Source organism: Vitis vinifera, chromosome 1 (assembly GCF_030704535.1).
Source record: "Vitis vinifera cultivar Pinot Noir 40024 chromosome 1, ASM3070453v1".
NCBI classification, from domain to species: domain Eukaryota; kingdom Viridiplantae; phylum Streptophyta; class Magnoliopsida; order Vitales; family Vitaceae; genus Vitis; species Vitis vinifera.
This window is the reverse complement of record NC_081805.1, coordinates 6,956,283-6,978,266: the sequence shown is the minus strand read 5'-3', so window position 1 is coordinate 6,978,266 and position 21,984 is coordinate 6,956,283. Positions and strand designations below refer to the sequence as shown.

Genomic DNA, 21,984 nt, shown 5'->3' with positions numbered 1-21,984 from the left:
AGGCATTTATCTTATATTAGTTTCCTATGATCACAAGTCTTCCAAACGTCTCGATCTTGTATCCATTTGGTCATTTGATGAATTTTCGAGTTTATGCCTGAGATTCTTAACCATTAAACCAATTAGTCATTTAATCATAGTTTGTTATCATCAAAACCCGATTAGGAGAACCCTTGGGCTAACAAATACATCATAATTTTATTATTTATTTTAAATTTTCTTACTCGACAACTCAATTTTGAATTAAGTGAAACCAAATCAAGTGAGACTTAATAATAAATCTTATAATTTTTAAAAATAATATGAGAATTTAAAAATTAATTTTTCAAAATATGTTACTAAATTTATCTATGTTATGATTTTTTTTCAAATTGAAAGAAATTAAACTTTTTTAAAAAATAATTGTATTATATAAAGATATTAATATCCATATCTTTATAATTAACTACAAAATATATAATATCATTTTTATGGAAAAAAAAATACAATTTATGATTTCTTTATGATATAAGTATTCATATTTTACTAAAAACTATATATTTTTAAAACATCATATTTGTTATAGCGACAAAATCATTTTATATATATATATATATATATATAAACAATTTATGATTTCATTATAATATTAATATTCATATTTTACTAAAAACTATATATTTTAAAATTTATTTATAATAACAAATTAATTTTTATTTTTAATAAGACTTAAATTAAATATAGTTTAAATCATAAATTGATTTACAACATTTTAAAAATCAAAATAAAAATTTATTTTTAAGAACAATTTATTTAAACCTGTTTGTAGACCCCCATATGGGTCTCGGTTTTTTGTCATATCCCAGCAACTCATTCTTACCAGGTGGAAGCCTCTCATTGAGCCACTTGTCGGCTCGTGGATGGTTGCTATAGAATCAGGTAGTGGAATTGAGGAGCAATGAAAAAGGGACACCTGTTATGGAATCTTGAGGCCGTTATGAAGGAGCGTCTGGCAGTTGCAGGAGGAGAGGTTGCTTTTTGGACGTGCTGCCTGGAGAGATTTCTGGAGGAAAAAGAGAAGAGGTGAAGAGTGATAGCGGAGAGCTTTGGGAAGGGGGAGAGGGCTGGAGCTTCAGAGCAGGACGTTTTGGGGAAGGAGGAGAGGGTTGGAGCTTCAGAGCAGGACGTTTTGGAGATAAAGAGGGGGACTAACTGGAAAAGAAGGAGGGGAGTTTTGTGAATTTTCTGGAGAGCTTCTAGAGCAAGAATAGGGAGAAATCCGCTGAAGAGAAGCGTTTTCAGGTACCTTTATTGTGGATTCCCCATTAGCTTCTACTGGTATGCTCTTATGTTTTTTTTCTGGTGTTTCTTAGATGATATTTGTGGACTAGGACTGACCATGTTCATGTTTTGCTAATGGTTTTGCTGTAGATTAGTTTGCTCCTATTTTGATTCCTTCATGAGATATTTTGTAACCGTGTTTTACCCTTTTATATGATACTCATTTGATTTCTCCCACCCTCATCTAAGCTTGTTGATTAAGATATGAAGCATGACTTGAATCCATTTGTAACCGTGTTTTACCCTGTATGGGCTCGTTGCTTGAATCCACTTTTTGTGCTTTGTTTTTTGTTATCTTCATCTACTCTTGGTATAGCCATGGCACGTCACTCCTAGGCTGTAATTTTCCAACACAGCATTCATGTAGTTCCATCCAACTGCATTAGCTGGTGAAGATCTTCCCATGTCCACCACCTTTATAGACCCCACACCATCACCTCTCTGTACCCAGACGGTTGCCTCATTTTTCTCACTAAATCCGGCCACCCAGTCCATTAATTCCAAGCCCATTAAACCCACTCCCCATTATTCTTCCCCATCCATTCATCACACCCACTTACAAAAGCTAATCTTACCATCCATTTTCATACCCGGCTGCCCACCATACCCATGCCATGCTCATCTCCATAGGAATCCCAAAGCCACCCACCTACATGCATGGGAATCATGCATGCATGGCTACCCCCCATGGTTGCCATTCATCAACACATACCCATCCTTTCAAACCTCCATACTTACCCATGCACATCACCACCCTCATACCCATGCAAACTCTCCACGTTTGTATACCCTAGCCCTCATGTCCATGCAAACCTTCCATGCTTGTTGAGGCCTCGCGTCCCTGGTGATCCACGTAGTTGCCAAATGGATGGACGCACGATCTCAACCAATATAGATTCTTGCTTCAGTCGTTCCACCTGCAAAAGGCGTCCGGACGGGGTGTCCGGACGCACCATCCGATGGTTTTGTCAGCCATGGTTCAAAGAGAGATAAATTAGTTGGCCTTTTACTAGGTATAGCAAGCTTACCTTCCTCTTTGTGTGAAGGTTCGTATATATAGCATCAGAAGCTTTGTTTCCCTTTTCAATGGTGGGGAGATATTTTGTGTTGTCATGATGACACTAGGTGGTGGCAGGACCATCATCACCCTACGGGCGGCTGACAGAGATCGTGGTAGGTGATGTGGTTGTCAGAGATCGTGGTAGGTGATCGTGGGAAGTGACTTGTTGTCACTTCATCTTGTCCTTTCACTCTGCAGGTGGCGGAACATGGGCCATGGCAGGCTATTGTGATAACGTGCAAGACTTGCTTACTTCAGTCAATGATCTAGGCAACGTATCCGGATGGCCTGTGTTTAGTCGTCCGGATGCGTTTGTGGAAGTCGTCTGGATGTCATGCTTATGAGTGTCGTGTGCTTCTCCTTGAGGTAGTCCGGATAGGAGAAGCGCGCCACGTGTACTCTTGGGGAAATCCGGATGGGGTTGACCCCAGATGAGAATGTGTGCCACATGTTATCAGGGAGAAGGGTCCCTACAATGCTCACATACCCTATCCAACATGCATGGCCACCCCCCATGGACACTTTCACTCACCACCCATTCCTCACCCGTCCATCTCTCACCTTCAATACCCAACTCCCTCATTTTCTTCCTCACCACCTTTTCTCTCTCTACACCACACCACAATCCTCTCACCACATTTTCTCTTTCTACACCACACCACAATCCCCTCACCACATTTTCTCTTTCTACACCACACCACATGTCCCTCACCATCTTTTCTCTCTCTACACCACACCACATGTCCCTCACCACATTTTCTCTCTCTACACCACACCACATGTCCCTCACCACCTTTTCTCTCTCTACACCACGCCATGCATCCATTCCACTCTCCATGCTCTCATGCATGTATGCCATTACTCACAATAACCGAAAATATCGTGTCTCTCCCTATACATGAGGCATCTTCAGTGCACTCTCCATCAACATAAGAGGGTCTCCAAGGAGTGGGGTTGAAGGAAGGATCCGGTTGGAGTGGTGGGCTGTGAGGGAATTTGGAGCCTTTTAGGCTTACCCATAGGTGGAGGTTTGAGCCCAAGCCCAGGTTTGTGATAGAAATACGTTTTGGGCTTGCCTCTATTGGCCTTGAACTTAGGCTTAAGTTGGAGCCTAGGGCTAAGCTTTGATGGTGATGGTGCCTTGGGCTTAAGTTGGGGCCCAGACCCAAGCTTTTATGGTGATGGTGCCTTGGGCTTAAGTTGGAGCCCAGACCTATGCTCTTGGTGACGAGTTTGGGCTTGAGTTGGAGCCCAACCCAAGCATGTTGATGAAAGGCCCCATGCCCCCTATGCTAGCCACCCTCATTGGCCCATGCCCATTCCAAGCCCATGCTCACTTCAAGTTGATTTGTTCACCAACCTTAAGTTAGCCTATTGTCACAAGATGTTTCAAATGACCCTCCCCATGGGCTTATATAGGAGGAGGGAAGCTTCTGGAGACTCCTAGAGCCATCTACACTAAGCCATTGGTGGGAAGAGTGTGGAAGGGTCTAGAAATACCTAGAGATGTCCACACATCTCTACACTATGGTGGAAGGCATGGGAGGAGTCCAAGGCTTTCTAGAGACTTCTAGGAATCTCTTGTATATTCTTGTACATAGGGTTGTACATAGAATAGGGTAGGATGTTCTAGAATATTCTTGATTTGTAAAGAACCCTCCAAGGTTCTAGAGTGTTCCCTTGGTGCCTATAAATAGGTGAGGGCCTCATTTGGCCAAGGCACCACCCAAATCACTTCCTAACCAAGCAAGTGAGCATCCAAGCACTTGTAAAGGCTTCTTGAGTTAATAGAGCTTCCATTTTTTTAAGGAGTTGCCTACCAAGCTTCTTAAGCCTTTGAGTCGCAAGTGTCTTAGCCGAGCAAGCTAAGCATTGGGGAGCAAGGCTGACTTAGCAAGATCAAGCGTCTTGACTTGTCTAAGTGTCGCACAAGCTTAGTGAACGACTAAGTCCATGACAAGTGGTATTAGAGCACGGTTACGAGGTGGGCACACCAAAGGAAGCATATCGGGCTCTAACGTGGAGGAGACTAGCGAGTAAACCCGTGGACGGGAGATGGAGCATACTACACGGGGCCAAGGCCGGAAGGACAAGTCTCGTGACGCCTTAGCCAACATGGAGGCAAGGCTAGCCAAGGTGGAGCTAGCCATGGCGGACACCCAGGAAGGGGTGGACTTGATCGAGCAAGGCATGGAGAGGGCTTAGAGGATCTAAAAGAGCAGATCCAAGACCTTCATGAGAGGGTGCTAGTCTCACAGGTTCAACCAGTGTCGCACGAGGAGTTTGTGTCCTTCCAAGGCAAGGTCATGAGCATGTTCGCTAGTGTGGAGTCAAGGATGGAGGCCTTGGCTGCGCGCATGGAGGCCCGAGACCAGGAAATTCGGCAGGAGTTGGCCATCTACAAGGCTGCTATGTCGGTTCGAGTCATGGCTACACAAGAGGCATCTAGGGTGGAGGTGCCGAAGCCACACAGGTTTAGTGGCAAGCGGGATGCCAAGGAGTTGGATAACTTCTTATGACATATGGAGCGATACTTCGAAGCTATCGCATTGACAGATGAGGCGGCTAAGGTGAGAACTGCGACCCTCTACCTTACTGACACAGCTACTCTATGGTGGCGTCGAAGGTTTGCCGATATGGAGAAAGGCATTTGCACCATAGAGACGTGGGAGGACTTCAGGAGGGAGATCAAGAGGCAGTTCTACCCGGAGGACGTGGCTTACCTGGCTAGGAAAAACATGCGGCGTCTTAAGCACACAGGCTCACTACGCGACTATGTCAAGGAATTCTCTTCGCTCATGCTTGAGATTCCTAACATGACTCAGGAGGAGTTGCTATTCAACTTCATGGATAACCTGCAAGGGTGGGCCGAGCAGGAATTAAGGCGCCGAAGCGTTCAAGACTTAGCCACTGCTATGGCAATAACAGAATCTTTAACGGATTATAAGAGAGGAGACTCCTCCAAGGATGAGTCTTTAGAGGATAGCCACGCCATGGGTGGGAGAGACGAGGTTCTAAGGGACCACAATGCTCCTAAAAAGGGATCAGGCAAGACGTCTAACGTCCGAGAAGGAAGGGATAAGGCGGAAAGGAAGGAGTTTACGCCTAAAATCAAATGATTCCTATGTGACGGTCCACATTGGGCACGGGATTGTCCAAAGAGGAAGGCGCTCAGTGCCATGATCGAGGAGAGGGAGTAGGAGGACGAAGCACATATGGGCTCAATGCAGCTACTGGGTGCCCTCCAATTCAACCCAAAGCCTAGTACGCCTGAGACCTCCTTACTAGCAGGGGTGCAAGTAAAGGAGGAAAAATGGGAGCGAGCTGAGGTAGCCCACACACACATGGAAGAGGTCACCAAGGGAAAGGTGAACTCGATGGGTAAGAGGAAGCAGCACTCTAAGCATCAGAAGCGCACGGGTCTGCATCCATTTGAAGCCTCACGGGAGAAGGAGGTGAAGAATATCCTGGCTGAACGGGTCACCAGGAGACAAGGGGTCCCTCCTGTGGTAGAGTACCTAGTCCAATGGAAATGACTACCTAAGAGGCGGGTAAGCCAGGAACATGCGGATGCCTTGAGAAAATTCTGGAAACACATCGAGAAGTTTCAGAATGAGGCAACGACGAGGACGTCGACGACATCGGTGGGGGAGAGTGTCACAGGATGTTTCAAATGACCCTCCCCATGGGCTTATATAGGAGGAGGGAAGCTTCTGGAGACTCCTGGAGCCATCTACACTAAGCCATTGGTGGGAAGAGTGTGGAAGGTTCTAGAAATGCCTAGAGATGTCCACACATCTCTACACTATGGTGGAAGGCATGGGAGGAGTCCAAGGCTTTCTAGAGACTTCTAGGAATCTCTTGTATATTCTTGTACATAGGGTTGTACATAGAATAGGGTAGGATGTTCTAGAATATTCTTGATTTGTAAGGAACCCTCCAAGGTTCTAGAGAGTTCCCTTGGTGCCTATAAATAGGTGAGGGCCTCATTTGGCCAAGGCACCACCCAAATCACTTCCTAACCAAGCAAGTGAGCATCCAAGCACTTGTAAAGGCTTCTTGAGTTAATAGAGCTTCCATTTTTTTAAGGAGTTGCCTACCAAGCTTCTTAAGCCTTTGAGTCGCAAGTGTCTTAGCCGAGCAAGCTAAGCATTGGGGAGCAAGGCTGACTTAGCAAGATCAAGCGTCTTGACTTGTCTAAGTGCCGCATGAGCTTAGTGAACGACTAGGCCCAAGCTTTGATGGTGATGGTGCCTTGGGCTTAAGTTGGGGCCCAGGCCCAAGCTTTTATGGTGATGGTGCCTTGGGCTTAAGTTGGAGCCCAGACCTATGCTCTTGGTGACGAGTTTGGGCTTGAGTTGGAGCCCAACCCAAGCATGTTGATGAAAGGCCCCATGCCCCCTATGCTAGCCACCCGCATTGGCCCATGCCCATTCCAAGCCCATGCTCACTTCAAGTTGATTTGTTCACCCACCTTAAGTTAGCCTATGCCCATTCCAAGCCCATACCCACCTCAAGTTAGCCCTTTTGTTTTCAATTTGCATGACTTATCTTCTTAAAAACATTAATTCCTCAATAAATTTTAATTCCAATTTCCGAAATTTTAATTCTCACATCAATTTATTTAATCATCATTTTCGTCAATATTATTATTCTATTTCAAAAATTCCTTCTTCAAACAATTCCAATTTTCCGACTTTCGAATTTAATTTCCAATTTCAAAAATTCCGATATTTTCATTCATTTACTTAATCATTATTTTCGTCCTTATTATTGTTGTTCCATTTATTTATTTATTTTAAAATTTCATTTTTCAACATTTTTTCAAAATTCCAATTCCTGAACTTAATTTCAGATTCCCAAAATTCTAATTTCCTTCAAATTTAAAATCTAAAATTCTCATTCTTAAATTCAATTCCCAAGGCTCCAATTATCAGATAATCTTCGGAACTTCAATTTTCAAATAAATTTCAAAAATCCAATTTTCACTTGAACAGTTTTAATTTCGCTTTAGTTTTCAAATAATCTTCTTTTTTTCTCTTAATTTTATATAAGCGTGAATGCAATTTTCATAATTCCAGAATAATGGAATCTGTGATATTAATTCATGCAAAATAAATCGGGCTTTGGTGGGGGCCCCACCTACATGATTTTATGATCTATTGATTGACTTGATTATAATACATGATTGATTGTTTCTTCTCTATGACATGCTCGAAATTATTTCTTAATTGTGCGCTAACCTCACTTCTTGATAGCGCATTGAGGATCATTGCCCAGGTACGAGCTACATCCATTCTTATCATCATTTATGCATGCTTTGATACTCATATGTGCATGATCGATTTGAGTATTCATTGATTTACTCATCAATTGTCATGATTGCTTCGCTTTATTAGTAGAGACCCGACTTTAGGGACTTAGAGGGGTGTTATGGTCTTTACCGTACCTTCCTGATAAGTAACCTGACCCCCGAACCCAATCCGGTTTTTCGTAGACCACCTTTTCCAAAATAATGAGTCACACTTAGGGTTTTTCTTTCTTATTTTGTTTACCCTTTAAAAATAAAACAAAAATAAGTGGCGACTCCAAGTCATTTTCTTTTCAAACAATAAAATCAATTTTTCGAATAAAAATCGAGCTCGCCATCGAATGGGAAACGCATGAGCACGAAATGCGGGGTCCACACTGTTTTTCTTTTTCCTTATATATATATATATATAGAATGCACTTCAAAATTACTTGTAAAACATTTTTGCTTTTAGAAAACAATAAAAATTTACTTTTCATTCTTTAACTTAAACATAATTTTTAAAAACAAATATAACGAAATATCGTCAAACCGTCCAAAAATTCTTATGTTGTCTTTCCTCCCACTACCAGCATGAAGGCTATGTGGGGTTTTCTTCTGAAATCAAGAAAATTATGTTTACACTTATATGCCAAAAAAAATAAGTCAATTAGAATTTGATAAAACATAATACTTAATAATGATTTAAAGTAATTTTATGTTTAAATTATTAAGTTATATTAAGTCATTAAGTTTTCTTGTCAAAATTAATTTTAATTTTAAATTATAATACTAAATATATATACTTAATAACTTAAATTGAATCATTAAATTATATTAATTTCTTAAGTTATTAAATTGATTTATTAAATATTTTTAAAATTTCATAAAGATCCTATGAATATATATTGGAAAAATTGTTTTCTAATTTAAAAAATGTATTTGGAACATTTTTGACAAACAATATTTTTTTTCAAAATGCGTTTCAAAAGTATGTTATTTTTAGAATAATTTTGATGTATATTTATTTATTTTAGAAGATGAAGAATATTTCATAATTTTTTTTATTATACATATTGTAAATGCCTTTAAGTTGAGAAACTATTTTTCATATTTAAACTCACAAAAAAAAATAATTGTTCTAAAAAATAATTGAGAACCATTCTCAAAAATTGTTTTTAAAAATATTACCAAACAAATCTTGAACTTTTAACTTAATTTATTGCAATAAATCAATAAACAGATGGTTTATAAAAATATTTATAAGCTACCATAAAAGTATTTTCATAGTTAATTTTAAAAATGTGAAATTATGGCTTAATTTTGTTAGTCTCATGTTTTAATTACAAGAATGGAATATCTTTTGTGAAATTGTGTTAAGCAATGTTTTCAAGAATATTAACCATCATAAAAAAATATAATTCAAAGTTGTAATTTTTTATTCTTTACTTTACTTTTGTGAAGTCATCTCTATCTTTTCCTCCTTCCCATTTTTGTTCTTTCGGCAATTTTATAATTATTTAAAGGAGGATATAAGAGATAAGAATGGAAAGAGGGAGACAATAATGCGACCTATGATTGAAAGGAACAAATACTTGATAAGGTTCAAGTAGGGATGGTAGTTTCGTGGGTTAATTGGGAAACTTGTCTTGATTTGCTCTTATTGGGACAGGTATGAGAATATGGTAATCGGGTATGAAACAAGTTTGGGGAATTTTTCAAAACCCATGTCGGGTTCAAGGTTGGTATGGATTTTGTAGCAGTTTGCCCTATCCCATACATATAATTACTAATTTACCCTTATAATATTATAAAATACCAACAATCTCTTTTATATAAATAATTGTTTTTTTCTTATAATTTTAGGGTTCTTTTCACTCGTGAGAGAGTTTTGAATTCACTTTTTTTTTGTATGCTTTAAAATCACATTTGGTACTCTAAAACCAGCTTATAGACAACTTATGTGGATTCCTCATTTTTAGGAAAAAGAACCCTAAATTTTAACTTGGTTTCCATATTTGCGGTGAAGAGGAACCCTAAATTTTAACTTGATTTTCATATTTGTGGTTAAGAGGGAGTGGATTTGCTGAAGGTAGACAATTAGTTGGCTTGTTAGCCTGTCCCTTTGCAACTTTGCTGCCACTATCCAAACTTTCCCCGTATTACTTTTCTTTCTCCAAAACTCAAACAATAATGAATAAAAAAAAGGTTGATTCTAAGTGGTGAATGGATATTGAAGATCTCTCTGTAAATTAAATCAAATGTTTGTGTTACTGGAGTCTAATAATTTTCAGCCTATTTGACTAAATTCCCAAACAAGTAACTTAATGAAAATGAGCAATAAACATGAACAAATTTATTATTATATTAAAATATTAATTTCAATTTTGTGTTTGGGTACAAGAACATCATTCTTTTAAGTCTAAAATGAGTCATGCAAATAATTCTTGAGATGTCTAACAATTGAAATTAGAGATTCTAAGAAGCTGTCAATTTTTTTTAAAAGGATATGTGAAAGTAGAAATATCCCATTTTGGTTCTAGGTTCTATAAATTTTTGGTTACTTGTTTCCTCAATTTTTTTCCATTCACTTAAAAGAGTTTATTGTTTTCTTTGGTAGACTAACACTTTAATGTTAGAACTTAGGCTATAGTAAATTAACTTGTTTGTTTCTCTTTTTATTTTTGTACTTAAATTTTAAGCATATGACAAATAGAATTTTATTGTGATTAAAGTGTTGTAAAACCATTTTAAAACATTCTATAGGTTCAACAAAATGACAATCAAAGAAGAAATTATTTTTTGCACGCCAAGTATTGGTTTTAATCTAACTATGGATAGTAGTACTTCAACTTCTGATGGAACATTGACATCTAAAAAAAGAAAGTTGACATTGATTGTTTCGAATGATTTTGAGAAAGTCATAATAATTTATTGTTTTCATATGCTATTTAATGTATATTTATTTATGTGCCTCCTCCTCATAGGAAATAAGTTCTTTTTTATGTGTTACTATTTTTTTTTATTGGATTGAAATATTGATAGAAAAATATCTATAATCACTGTGGATAATTGCTCAAGTAATGATGGAATGATTGATATTCTCTTAGAGAAATTATCATTGAGCAGGTCACTTTTGTTGAATGAAAAAGTCTTTTATATGTGGTGTGCAAGGAAGGTCTAAATGTCATTGAAGTAGAAATTGAAAAGATTTATGAGAGTGTTGCATATTGGTTGACAACATTCTACACTATAGTATATCATTAGAGGATTTTTTTTTTTTAATATTTATTCATTATTCTATTAAATATTTATTTTTAAAAAAATATAACATTGCCTTATTTATTGTTCTATTTTATGAATATTTAATCAAATAAAACTTATTTAAGTAAATAACATAATAAAGACTTTTCATCTCAAAAGTGTAAAGAAAGTAATAAACATTGACAAAGAAAAAACAAGTGACACTCGACACATATTTTATAAAGACCTTCTAATCGATCATATAAATTTAATTATGTATTATGAAATTATTAAGGTTATCCATTTTGAAGTTATTTATATTGTACTACAATTTTAAAACTATTTTTAAATATCTTTTGAAAAGGCAACTTCTTTATTAATGTGTTAAAAAATGTCATAATTTTTTTTTTTTTTTTAAAAAAGTAGATTCTCATATTTAAAAATAATTTTTAAAATAATATTTTTCTTTTTCCTTTCAAAATTCCAAAACTTGGAAATGATTGATTGAGTGAATTGTGAAAGGTGTTTCCATGTATCCTTTTTTTTTTTTCCTTTTTAACCCCTTGATAAAGGAATGCTGTATATTATGATTCATGGATGGAATTAGGAATCTTGTTGGATTTTCTTGTTGCCAAGATTTTCAACATGATGAGGTGGGATGTTGAAATGTTGTCCTCAAATATCATTGTGATTTGGAAATTACAAACCGGCCAAAATATCACTATACATTTTACAGTGATTTTGAAAGAATCATATGTTAAATAATTTTTCAGGTGTCATTTTAAGTGATTTTTAAAATTTATAAAACACCTAATTTCTACAAAGAGGCATTTCTAATCATAAGAAAAACGTTTCTAAGTTTATTAAAATCACTCCCAAAAGGGTCCTAAGGAAGGAGGAAAAAATTGAAGTGATTACAAGAGATATACCTATTAATTGGACAAATAAGTAATTAGGACTTGAAGGGGTCATGATTAATTATAATTGGGCTTAAAGTGACTTTCGCTATGTGTGAACAGGAAGGCTTTTGAAGGTTCATGGTTTATCCACAGATGAACAGGACAAATCACTGTGTACCAGTGGAATTTCAGGGGGTCCATGGCTTATTTATTGTTGATAAGAATCCAACTAATCATCAATGGCACCCTATTCCCCGGATCTGTGGCTTCCCCTGGTTCTCCTATTCCTCTCACTGCTGTTTCTTCTGAAGAAAATATTAGAGTTGAAGGAGCAAAAGGGGCCTCCTGGCCCTCCTAAGCTTCCCATTATAGGTAACTTGCACCAACTTGGTGCGTTGATTCACCAATCTCTGTGGCAACTATCTAAGAAATATGGCCCTGTAATGCTCCTTCACCTGGGTTTTGTTCCTACCCTTGTAGTCTCATCCGCAGAAGCTGCAAAAAAGGTGTTGAAAGATCATGATATTTCCTGTTGCAGTAGACCTCCCTTAATCAGCATTGGAAGACTGTCCTACAATTATCTTGACATATCTTTTGCACCATACGGCCCATATTGGAGGGAGATCCGAAAGATATGCGTTCTCCAGCTTTTCAGCACGAATAGGGTGCAGTCATTTCAGGTCATCAGAGAAGCAGAGGTTGCTTTGCTGATTGATTCCTTGGCACAATCATCTTCTTCTGCAAGCCCCGTTGACCTCACTGACAAGATCATGTCTCTCACTGCAAATATGATTTGCAGGATTGCATTTGGGAGGAGTTTTGAAGGGAGTGAATTCGGTAAAGGGAGATTTCAAGAAGTGGTTCATGAAGCCACTGCCATGATGAGCAGCTTCTTTGCGGCTGATTTCTTTCCATATGTCGGTAGGATTGTGGATAGACTCACTGGGATTCATGAAAGGTTGGAGAAGAGTTTCCATGAATTGGATTGCTTTTACCAACAGGTGATTGAGGAGCATCTCAATCCAGGAAGGATGAAAGAGGAGCATGAGGACATTATTGACGTGCTTCTCAACATAGAGAAGGAACAAGATGAATCTAGTGCATTTAAGCTCACTAAAGATCATGTTAAAGCAATCCTTATGGTAAGCTACTTTTTTATCATGAATGTGTTGTTGCTTCAATTTTGATTGTTGAAATTAAGGCTTACTTCTTTGAGCAGGATTTGTTCTTGGCCGGAGTAGACACCGGTGCAATAACCGTGGTCTGGGCAATGACCGAGCTTGCTAGGAAGCCAGGAGTGAGGAAGAAAGTACAAGATGAAGTCAGAAGTCATATCCGAGAAAGAGGAAAAGTCAGGGAAAGTGATATTGAGCAGTTTCACTACCTCAAGATGGTGGTTAAAGAAACCCTGAGACTACATCCTCCTGTTCCTCTTCTACTTCCAAAAGAAACCATGTCCACTATAGAGATTAGTGGGTACCAGATTTATCCAAAAACCCAAGTCTACGTTAACGTATGGGCGATTGGGCGAGATCCCAACCTCTGGAACAACCCAGAAGAGTTCTTCCCAGAGAGGTTTATTGACAACTCCGTTGATTTCAAAGGACAACATTTTGAGTTTCTGCCCTTTGGGGCGGGGCGAAGAGTTTGTCCTGCCATGAATATGGCGATAGCAATGGTGGAGCTCACACTTGCCAATCTCTTGTATCATTTCAATTGGAAACTGCCCCATGGGATGAAGGAGGGAGATATCAACATGGAAGAAGCACCAGGCCTCTCTGTCCATAAAAAGATTGCTCTAAGCCTTGTGCCAATCAAATATCCTTGACTAAATAAAATGAGCTTATGAAGAAGTTTACTTGATATCTTCGGTAGATCTGGTTGTCAGAATCTATCAATTGCCAGTTGGGTAGGAAAGCAGAGGTAAGCTCTGGTGTTTGAATTATCTAGTCTCTGTCAAAATCACCATTTCAAATTGTGTAATAAAAATAGTTTTTGGAAGAAGATAATTTCCAATTTTCTCACCATGATTATCAATTGTATGTGAGGTCTTGTCAGTCTCTGTCATCACGGTCCTTTCAGGATTCCGAAAGGGGCGTTTAGGGCTGGCGTGCATGGCTCTGATGCTGAATCCGGTAAGTAGGCCACAAAGGCCCCGGTGTCTGTACATTTGGCAGGCCGCAAGTGTAGACTATAAAATAAGTATCTAAATAAATAAATAAATAATAATAAAAATTATCACAATTCAAAGATGCTTACAAGCCTCATACCTTCCGTAATGTCCTAATTAAATTTGAAGGGTAAAACCATAAATTTAAAAATAATAATAAATTAAAAGATGATATAAAGGTTTTTTTCATATTAAAAGTTGTATAAATTAGATTTTTTGACTTACGAATATTAGATAACCTAAGGCACATATTTGAGATTTTGGAATTTGAAAATCAATTTTTTAGAGTATGATTTTAACCCTAGATTAGTTTTTCGGATTCATTAAATAGTTTAGATATTCTTTTTGTTTGATTTATTTAATTTTAGATAAGGAAGATTGCAAATATATGAACATAATTTTTTATTTGTGGAAATGGGAAACTTTTGAATATTCAAATAATTAAATGTAAATCAAAAATAAAAATAAATTATAAATTCAAATGTGAAAAATAAATAAATAATTGGAAAAAGAAAAAAAACTTGGGATGTGTGTTGTGTAAAGGTTGGGAGTTGGGAGTTAAAAGGAAAAAGACAAAATTTGTGATTGTGCTACAATGATAGTATCAGAAGGATAGAGAGTCCAATGAAATTAAGAATAAACTTATATAGAAGCTAGATCTATATAGAACCTAGATCGGGTTCTAATGATGATAGTCCAAATGAACTAAAAATAAACTTATAACTTAAGATGACATTCCTATGACAGGAGTCCAAAGAAACAAAGAATAAACTCAAATATAACCTATCATGATGTCACAAAATAAAAGTTCAAGACTAAGAATAAACTTAAATAGAATCTAAGATGATGTCTGAATCACTATAGTACAAAACAACTAAAAATAAACTTAGAACTTAGGATGACATCCCAATGATAAGAGTCCAAAGGAACAAAGAATAAATTCAAATAGAACTTATGATGACGTCACAAAAATAACAGTTTTAAATAGAATCTAAGATGATATCGTAATCACTATAGTACAAAGGAACTAAAAAATAAACTTAGATAAAATATATGTAAAATCCCAGGGATAACATCCCAGGAGAATTCAAAGGAACAAATAAAATAATTGAGGGGATTTGAATCCCATCAAAAGGTTCAATCATCACATGCAATCACCACTGGATAGGGATGACAACTAGTTCCCATCTCAACTTCATCTCATTTATTCAAAATAATTCTTATCCTTATTCTATTAAAAAAATTAAAAAGGGATCCAAACTTGCCTCAAACCCATCCTAAGTATTTGAAAAAACCTATCTCATTGTCATCCCTATCATTGAGACAAGTTTATCCCTTAATAAATATTATGCACTAAACATATACATTAAAAGTTATCATAGATTCATATAAACAAAATATTAAAATAATACTTTAAAAAATAAATAAATTATAATTATTTTATAATTAAATGAAAACATTTTATTTAATTGATTAACAAAAATATAAAAGTTATCATGATAATTTTATTCATAGTGTTTTTAATATAATAAATATATTAATTAAATATTAAAAAATTATATATTTATCATTATTTATTTTATATTATTTAATACAATTGAATTAAATATATCATAATTTTAATATTAAATATATTTTAAAAGTAGACATATTATAATAAAATATTATAATATTATTGTTCAATAATATTTGTATAATTTAATAATGAATGCACACTTATCAAATTTATATTTTTATTGACAAATACAATATTATTATCAAAGTGTAGACCCCATTTGGAGCCTCATCTCCCAGGCAGCCTGTTTTGACAAGTGTTACAGTCTCATTAGGGCCACGTGTCGCCTCGTGGTTGGTGGTCATAGAATCAGATAGTGGAATTGAGGAGCAAGTGAGAGTTTGACACGTGTCATCGAGATATTCTGGCCGTTAGTGAGGAGCGCATATTTTCTGTTAGAGGAGATTCGTTTACAGGAAGGAGGTGGCCTTTTGGGTGAGAGATTGGCTGGCAGCTGGGGAGGGGGTTGAGAGACGTTTCAAAAAAAAAAAAAGATATTTTCAGAGAGAGAGGGAGATACCGGGGAGGAGGAGGAACCTGAGAGAAGATGGAGCTTTCACAGGAGGTCAAGACAGAGGGGAGGATGGGGACTTGAGGAGGCTGCTGGTAAGAGAGTTACAGAGAGGTAAGCTTGCTGGTTTCATCGGCATTGGAGGAGGACTTAAGGCGCTTGGAGTTGAACAGAGCCTCACTGGAAAAGGGTTCACTCAGGTATGGATGCAACTGACTTATTGTTTGATTTCGGATCTTTGCTATCCCTCTACATTTCTTGTTGATATTTGGACGTTTGTTGGATTGCTTGGGGTGGATGATGAAGGCCACTTGTTGCTTGTTGATATATAATCTTGAACTCGTGTTTGCCATTGTTGATCTTAATGTACCTTGTCTCTGTTATGAAATACCCAATAATCCTTCCAATATTTGCATTTGGTGCTATTTTTCTCACCTAAGAAGGAGGTTCACTGATGATTCATGATGTGAAGCCCCTTTTGAGGACATTTTTATTTGTTTCTTCTATGCTCTGTTTTCATTGCATTTTTCATTATCAAGGCCACTTCCATTCCTGGATCTTGTTCATTATATGGACTGAGAGGGAGGCAGAGATCTTTTCTGAGGGGGAGCTTGGAGAAAAAATCTGAGGCGATGGAGCAGAGAGAGGAAGCTGGGGGAAGACATCTAGTGCATTTTCAGGAGGTTTCTGGGAAAGTTTAATTTGGTCCAATAGCATCAGCTGTGGAAAGAAGCCAGGGATTGGAGCTCTATTGAAGAAATTAGCTTCATCCTGGTGCTACGTGGTCTTTTGAAGAAATCCCCTTTGTTTTATCTAGCATCAAGGATTTTGAGGGATTATTTCCAGTTGTCAATGTGGATGATGACTATTCTCAGAGTCATTTCTGAGTTGGATGGATACGACTGTATCGAATGTGGACTCAAGATTCTGGAGTGCAGTATGGCAATCCGATTCATTGTTGGCTTCTAGAGTTGAGAAATTCAGACCCATGGTCTTCATGGCAGGCCATTTGGTTTCAATGTCGGACTGGTGCAGTCCCTTGCATTGGTTATATGCAGGCGCATGTATTTATGGAGTCCGGTGGTTGTTGTCGGAAATGGTTCGTGAAGAGGATAAAGGTCAGTTATGCCTCCTAAAGTGGTGTCCACTCAAGTTATTGAAGTTCCTGTGCCTTTTAAAATGCAGATACTCAAGTAATGCCTATGATGTCCATCAACCTCCCCGAAATTCCATAAGAAGCATTGGTGGAGATCTCGTTTTGATTATGCAGTTTAAAGTGATGGTCCTTGAGATTTCTAATCAACTGTTAGAATCTGATGCTTATGGGAGAGAAGAGAAGGGTTTAGCTATGCATCTTCCAACTACAGCTTATTTATATGCTTCACTAACAGCTGAGATTACCCCCCACTCTTCCGAGGTTAAAATAGCCAGTTCGGAGTGGCTTTTGTGGGTCATCGAAGAGAAAATTGGAATTTCTAAGATCGGAAATGGCTGCTGCTGTAAGGAAACTTATTGCAAGGATGAGATAGTGCTACGATCGCTGAGACTGTTCTATATATCAAAAAAAGAATTCAACATGTAAAGTGGAACCCTCTGCATGGGATGTACAAGCCATCAGGCCTTTGCAAGTTCACCATTTAACAAACTGAATGAGTGCTCCATTACGCTGGATGCTTCAAAGTGGGTTGATTGAGGAATTGAGAAAATAATAAACCAAGCAAAGCTGTCCTCGAACGACGCCGGCGGAGGCTTTTGACCGGAATCTTGAGGAACTTGCTTCTCAGAACAAACTGGTGCAGCCACCAACAGTTTAAGAGACGCACTTAATTTGTCTCCTAGAGATATTGGCAAGCATAACAACAGGTATTTGCATGGGCTTTCAAGGCCCAATGACCAACAACCAGCTGGATCAATGGGGCTCTATCTAACCTCATCTCCATCAGGCCTTCCAGAGTTCTGGCTTTGAGCATCCAAACTCTGATCATCCACGCCAACTTCAGTCATCGCAGTCGAGTTCTAATCCCTCAAGCAGCAGCTAACACATAGGTGAAGACGGAAGCCTTTCTTATACTTGTAAGACTAGGAATCAAATCATCAGCTTTGATACTAGACCATGCATTGTTTAGGATGCCCAGTTTCCTCGGTTTACGTGCGGATCATCCTTACTTCCTTTAGATTGGAATCATCAGCGCCTTATTTTGCATCTGATCCACCTAATGCACCTCCAGTTGGTTCTCTGTTCCTGTTTGACTGAAAAGCACTTCGATATTTTCGCAAGGATGGTCATCATTACAAGGTTTGAGGGTTAGAAGAGTGCATGTGACATCGCCATCACTGCCACCTTATTGGAGGCGCCTTCAACGACCGTGATCAACCAGCCTAAACCCTATATCAGATCTCTGACACAGGTCCGTTACTGCTATCACCGCAATTGCCTCGATCTCTTTTCCTCTTCACATGGATTCAGCCGCTTCTCGCCCCGCTGTGATCATTAACAACGGCACCGGGTATACTAAAATGGGTTTTGCCGGTAACGTGGAGCCGTGCTTCATTGCCTTGACAGTTGTTGCTGTCAACAAGTCGTTCTTGAATCAAAATCGGAGCTCCACCAATCTAAGCTATCCGATTGTTCACGGCCAGGTTGATTAAAAGGGATGTGATGAATCGTGTGACAGCAGCAATATATAAGAAGCCTACTTCTAATAATTGCTATGAGAAAAGGTCGCAAAAATGAATCTCCAATCTGTGCTGATTTAGAAAATGCAAATGCTGCCTGGAATATCCCATTGCGAGCATGTATGCAAAGTGCCAGTTGATACATCGAAACGCGGCTCTCAATGGCTAGAGCTATGACCTGCAAGGTTGGATAAAACTCCGTACTGATTGACAAGTTCCCAGGTTGGGGTTTATGGCAGAGCAGCACCGGAGGATTTCACTGCAGACTTTGAACATTGGAAACGAGTGGTTGCTAAGTCATATCCAATTGGAGGTATCTGTGGCACCTTTAGGACCCATTCTCTCTTTCTAGCCTGGCATGCATGGCCCCCTTTGGTGGGCCGCTCCTGAAACCCACGTGTCTCACCCCTATATTCCCATGCATTGTTTTAAAAAATTGATTCTTATCATTTTGTTTAATCATCCTGCATCTTTTACTTTATTTTTATTCATATTTTCATTTTTATTTTTTTCTACTATTATTATCATTATTATTTTCATTTTTATTATTATTAATATTGTTATTGTTGTTATTATTATTTTCTCTTTCTCTTCTCTTTTCTTGACTTTAAATATTTTTCTTTTTTTAAAATAAAATTGATTGCCATATTTATTTTTGGCACACATTTTTTTATAAATCCTCATTGATTTTTAATAATTTCCTAATTTTCACATTTTTTAATAAACATGAGTTAAATTTTGTAATTCCGAATAATGGAATTTATGAAATTAATTCATGTAAAAATAAATGAGTTTTGGTAGAGGCCCCATATAAGTGAATTTATAATTGATTGATTGATTGATTGATTTAATTACCATGCATGATTGATGTTATTTTGCTATATGAGATGCTTGAAATTATTTCTTAATTGTGCACTAACCTCACTTTTTGATATCTTATTGTGGCTCGTCGCCCAGGTACGTATTTATTCCCACTCTGGTCTTTCTATATACATGTTTTGATTCTCATATGTGCATGATAGTTCCAGGTATTTATTGTTTTCCTCATTAATTGCCACATCAGCTTTATTTTATTAGTAGAGACTCGTTTCTAGGGACTTAGAGGAGTGCTACGGTCTTTACCGTACCTTCCCAATAAGTAACCTGACCCCCGAATCCGATCCGTTTTTTCGCAGACTACCTTTTCCAAAATAAAGAGTCACACTTAAGGTTTTCTTTCTTATTTTGTTTACCCTTTAAAAATAAAACAAAAATAAGTGACGACTCCAAGTGATTTGTCTAAACAATAAATAAAATCAATTTTTTCAAATAAAAATCGAGCTCGCCATTGAGTGGGAAACGCATAAGCCGAGATGCGGGGTCCACACAAAGTTATATATATATATATATATATATAACTTTGAATTATAGAAAAAAAAATCTTAACAAAAACTTCATCTTCATATTTTAGTACATATAAATAGCCTGCCATACCAGGGAAAGAAGTGGTACTGGGGTAGAATGCCTTTGAGCATATTTATTATGTCAAGCAGACCTCTTTCTCTGACTCTTCAAACAAAAAACTGGTGCTGCTTCTTTTGCTTAGCATACCAAGGTCTTTATTTGTCTCAGAATTTACTCTTGGCCGGAGTCAACACTAGTGCATCGACGGTGGTCTGGGCAATGGCAGAGCTTGCAAGGAACCCAATAGTAATGAAGAAAGCACAAGCTGAAGTTAGAAGCGTCATAGGAAATAAAGGAAAAGTCACTGAAAGTGATCTTGATCAGCTTCTCTACTTCAAGCTGGTGGTTAAAGAAACTTTCAGATTACATCCTCCTAGCCCACTTCTACTTCCAAGAGAAACCATGTCCCATTTTCAGATGAATGGCTACCACATTCACCCAAAAACCCGAGTTCATGTTAATGTATGAGCAATTGGGCGAGATCCCAACGTCTGGAAGAACCCAAAAGAGTTTTTCCCTGAGAGCTTTATTGACAACTCCATTGATTTTAAAGGTCAACATTTCGAGCTGCTGCCTTTTGGGGCAGGGCGAAGAGTGTGTCCGGCGATCAACATGGGGATTGCAATGTTGGAGCTCACATTTGCTAATCTCCTTTATCACTTCAATTGGAAATTGCCCCATGGAATGAAAGAGGAAGATATTAACATGGAAGAAGGAGCAGGTATTACTAGCCCTAAAAAATTTGCTCTTATCCTTAGGCCTACCCAATATCCATGACCATGCTTTAGCTTATAGAGAAAGTTAATTTTCTTCATATTTTTTGTCGGTCTCCTTACGGCAATCCATAAATCGCTATTCATTGATGAAAGCAATGGTAAATTATGAATATTGAATGGTTGTTATGAACTAATTTTGTCCATCACATGCATACATCTGCAAATGATTGGTTATCCGTAGGAAAAATGACTGTATTTTCCCATAGAAAAATAAAGGTACCTTCTAAACTCAAGGTGGTAGTGGCTTCACCTTGCACAACCTTAGCTTAATATAATGTACTAGCAGTAGTATAATGTAAAGAAATACCCAGGGTCTTATGGGATTGCAGGCTGAGAGGCAGTGGCATAGGGTGACAGAGAGATACTGGGAGGCATACAAGCAGATTGACCCTGAAGAACAAAATCAACAAAACACGTTTCAATAACCTCTGTAGCCCTTTGAATGAAAATGGTCTAGACCCTTTTTGTTTCTCTTGTTTTCCTTTGGCGTTCCATCATCAAACCATGTATCTGATAGTCACTTTGTGTACAATTGTCTGAGTTAGATTTTGCATTGTGGGGTAATTACTGGAGGAAAATTGAGGAAAAAGGGCATGTGCCCCTGAGCTTTTATTCCACTGCAAACATAGCTGGGTAGCGTACCTACTGTGGTAGTCTCTTCTGCTTGAGCTACAAAGGAAGTAAAAACCACAGAGAAAACAGAGAAAGCTTCTTCCACAGCAAAAAAATCTCATCTCCCCTGCTGTTTTGCCGACTTTTTTTCTCTCCCTTGTGCCACAGCCCACACAAACAGAGATATTCTCACTAATGATCATATTAAAGCAATAATCGAAGTCTCCACCGACTGACTCATGTGCCAAGTCTTCCTGTGCTCCAATTTAGTGTATTGCACATCATTTGAAGTATTAATAGCCAAAAATCATGGAATTGTTAACACATTAAGAATCAGTTTGATAATAGTTTTAGGAAGTACTTCTAATATTTCTAGTACTTGAAAATTTTTATCAGAAGAATTGTTTTTCAACATTGGAAAGGCTTCTA

The 21,984-nt window shown here is 37.6% G+C and overlaps 2 protein-coding genes and 1 pseudogene across 2 annotated transcripts; 2 read left to right on the top strand and 1 right to left on the bottom strand.

Moving 5' to 3' along the window:
* Nucleotides 1–1,617: 1,617 nt before the first annotated feature.
* Nucleotides 1,618–3,239, bottom strand: LOC109123413 (ribosomally synthesized cyclic peptide ustiloxin B precursosr-like). Its single transcript, XM_019223064.1, has 3 exons — nt 2,868–3,239; nt 1,896–1,969; nt 1,618–1,792 (listed from the first exon to the last, which is right to left on the bottom strand). The coding sequence occupies exons 1-3, from the start codon at nt 3,237–3,239 to the stop codon at nt 1,618–1,620; spliced, it is 621 nt and encodes a 206-aa protein (XP_019078609.1).
* An 8,635-nt stretch (nt 3,240–11,874) lies between these two features.
* LOC104877321 (cytochrome P450 71B34) lies at nt 11,875–13,839 on the top strand. The gene is made up of 2 exons (XM_010652414.3): nt 11,875–12,954; nt 13,032–13,839. Exons 1-2 carry the CDS (start codon nt 12,052–12,054, stop codon nt 13,638–13,640), a joined length of 1,512 nt encoding a protein of 503 aa, XP_010650716.1. The 5' UTR covers nt 11,875–12,051; the 3' UTR covers nt 13,641–13,839.
* Nucleotides 13,840–13,926: 87 nt separating this feature from the next.
* On the top strand, nt 13,927–21,130 carry LOC100257714 (cytochrome P450 71B34-like; annotated as a pseudogene).
* The last annotated feature ends 854 nt before the right edge of the window (nt 21,131–21,984 follow it).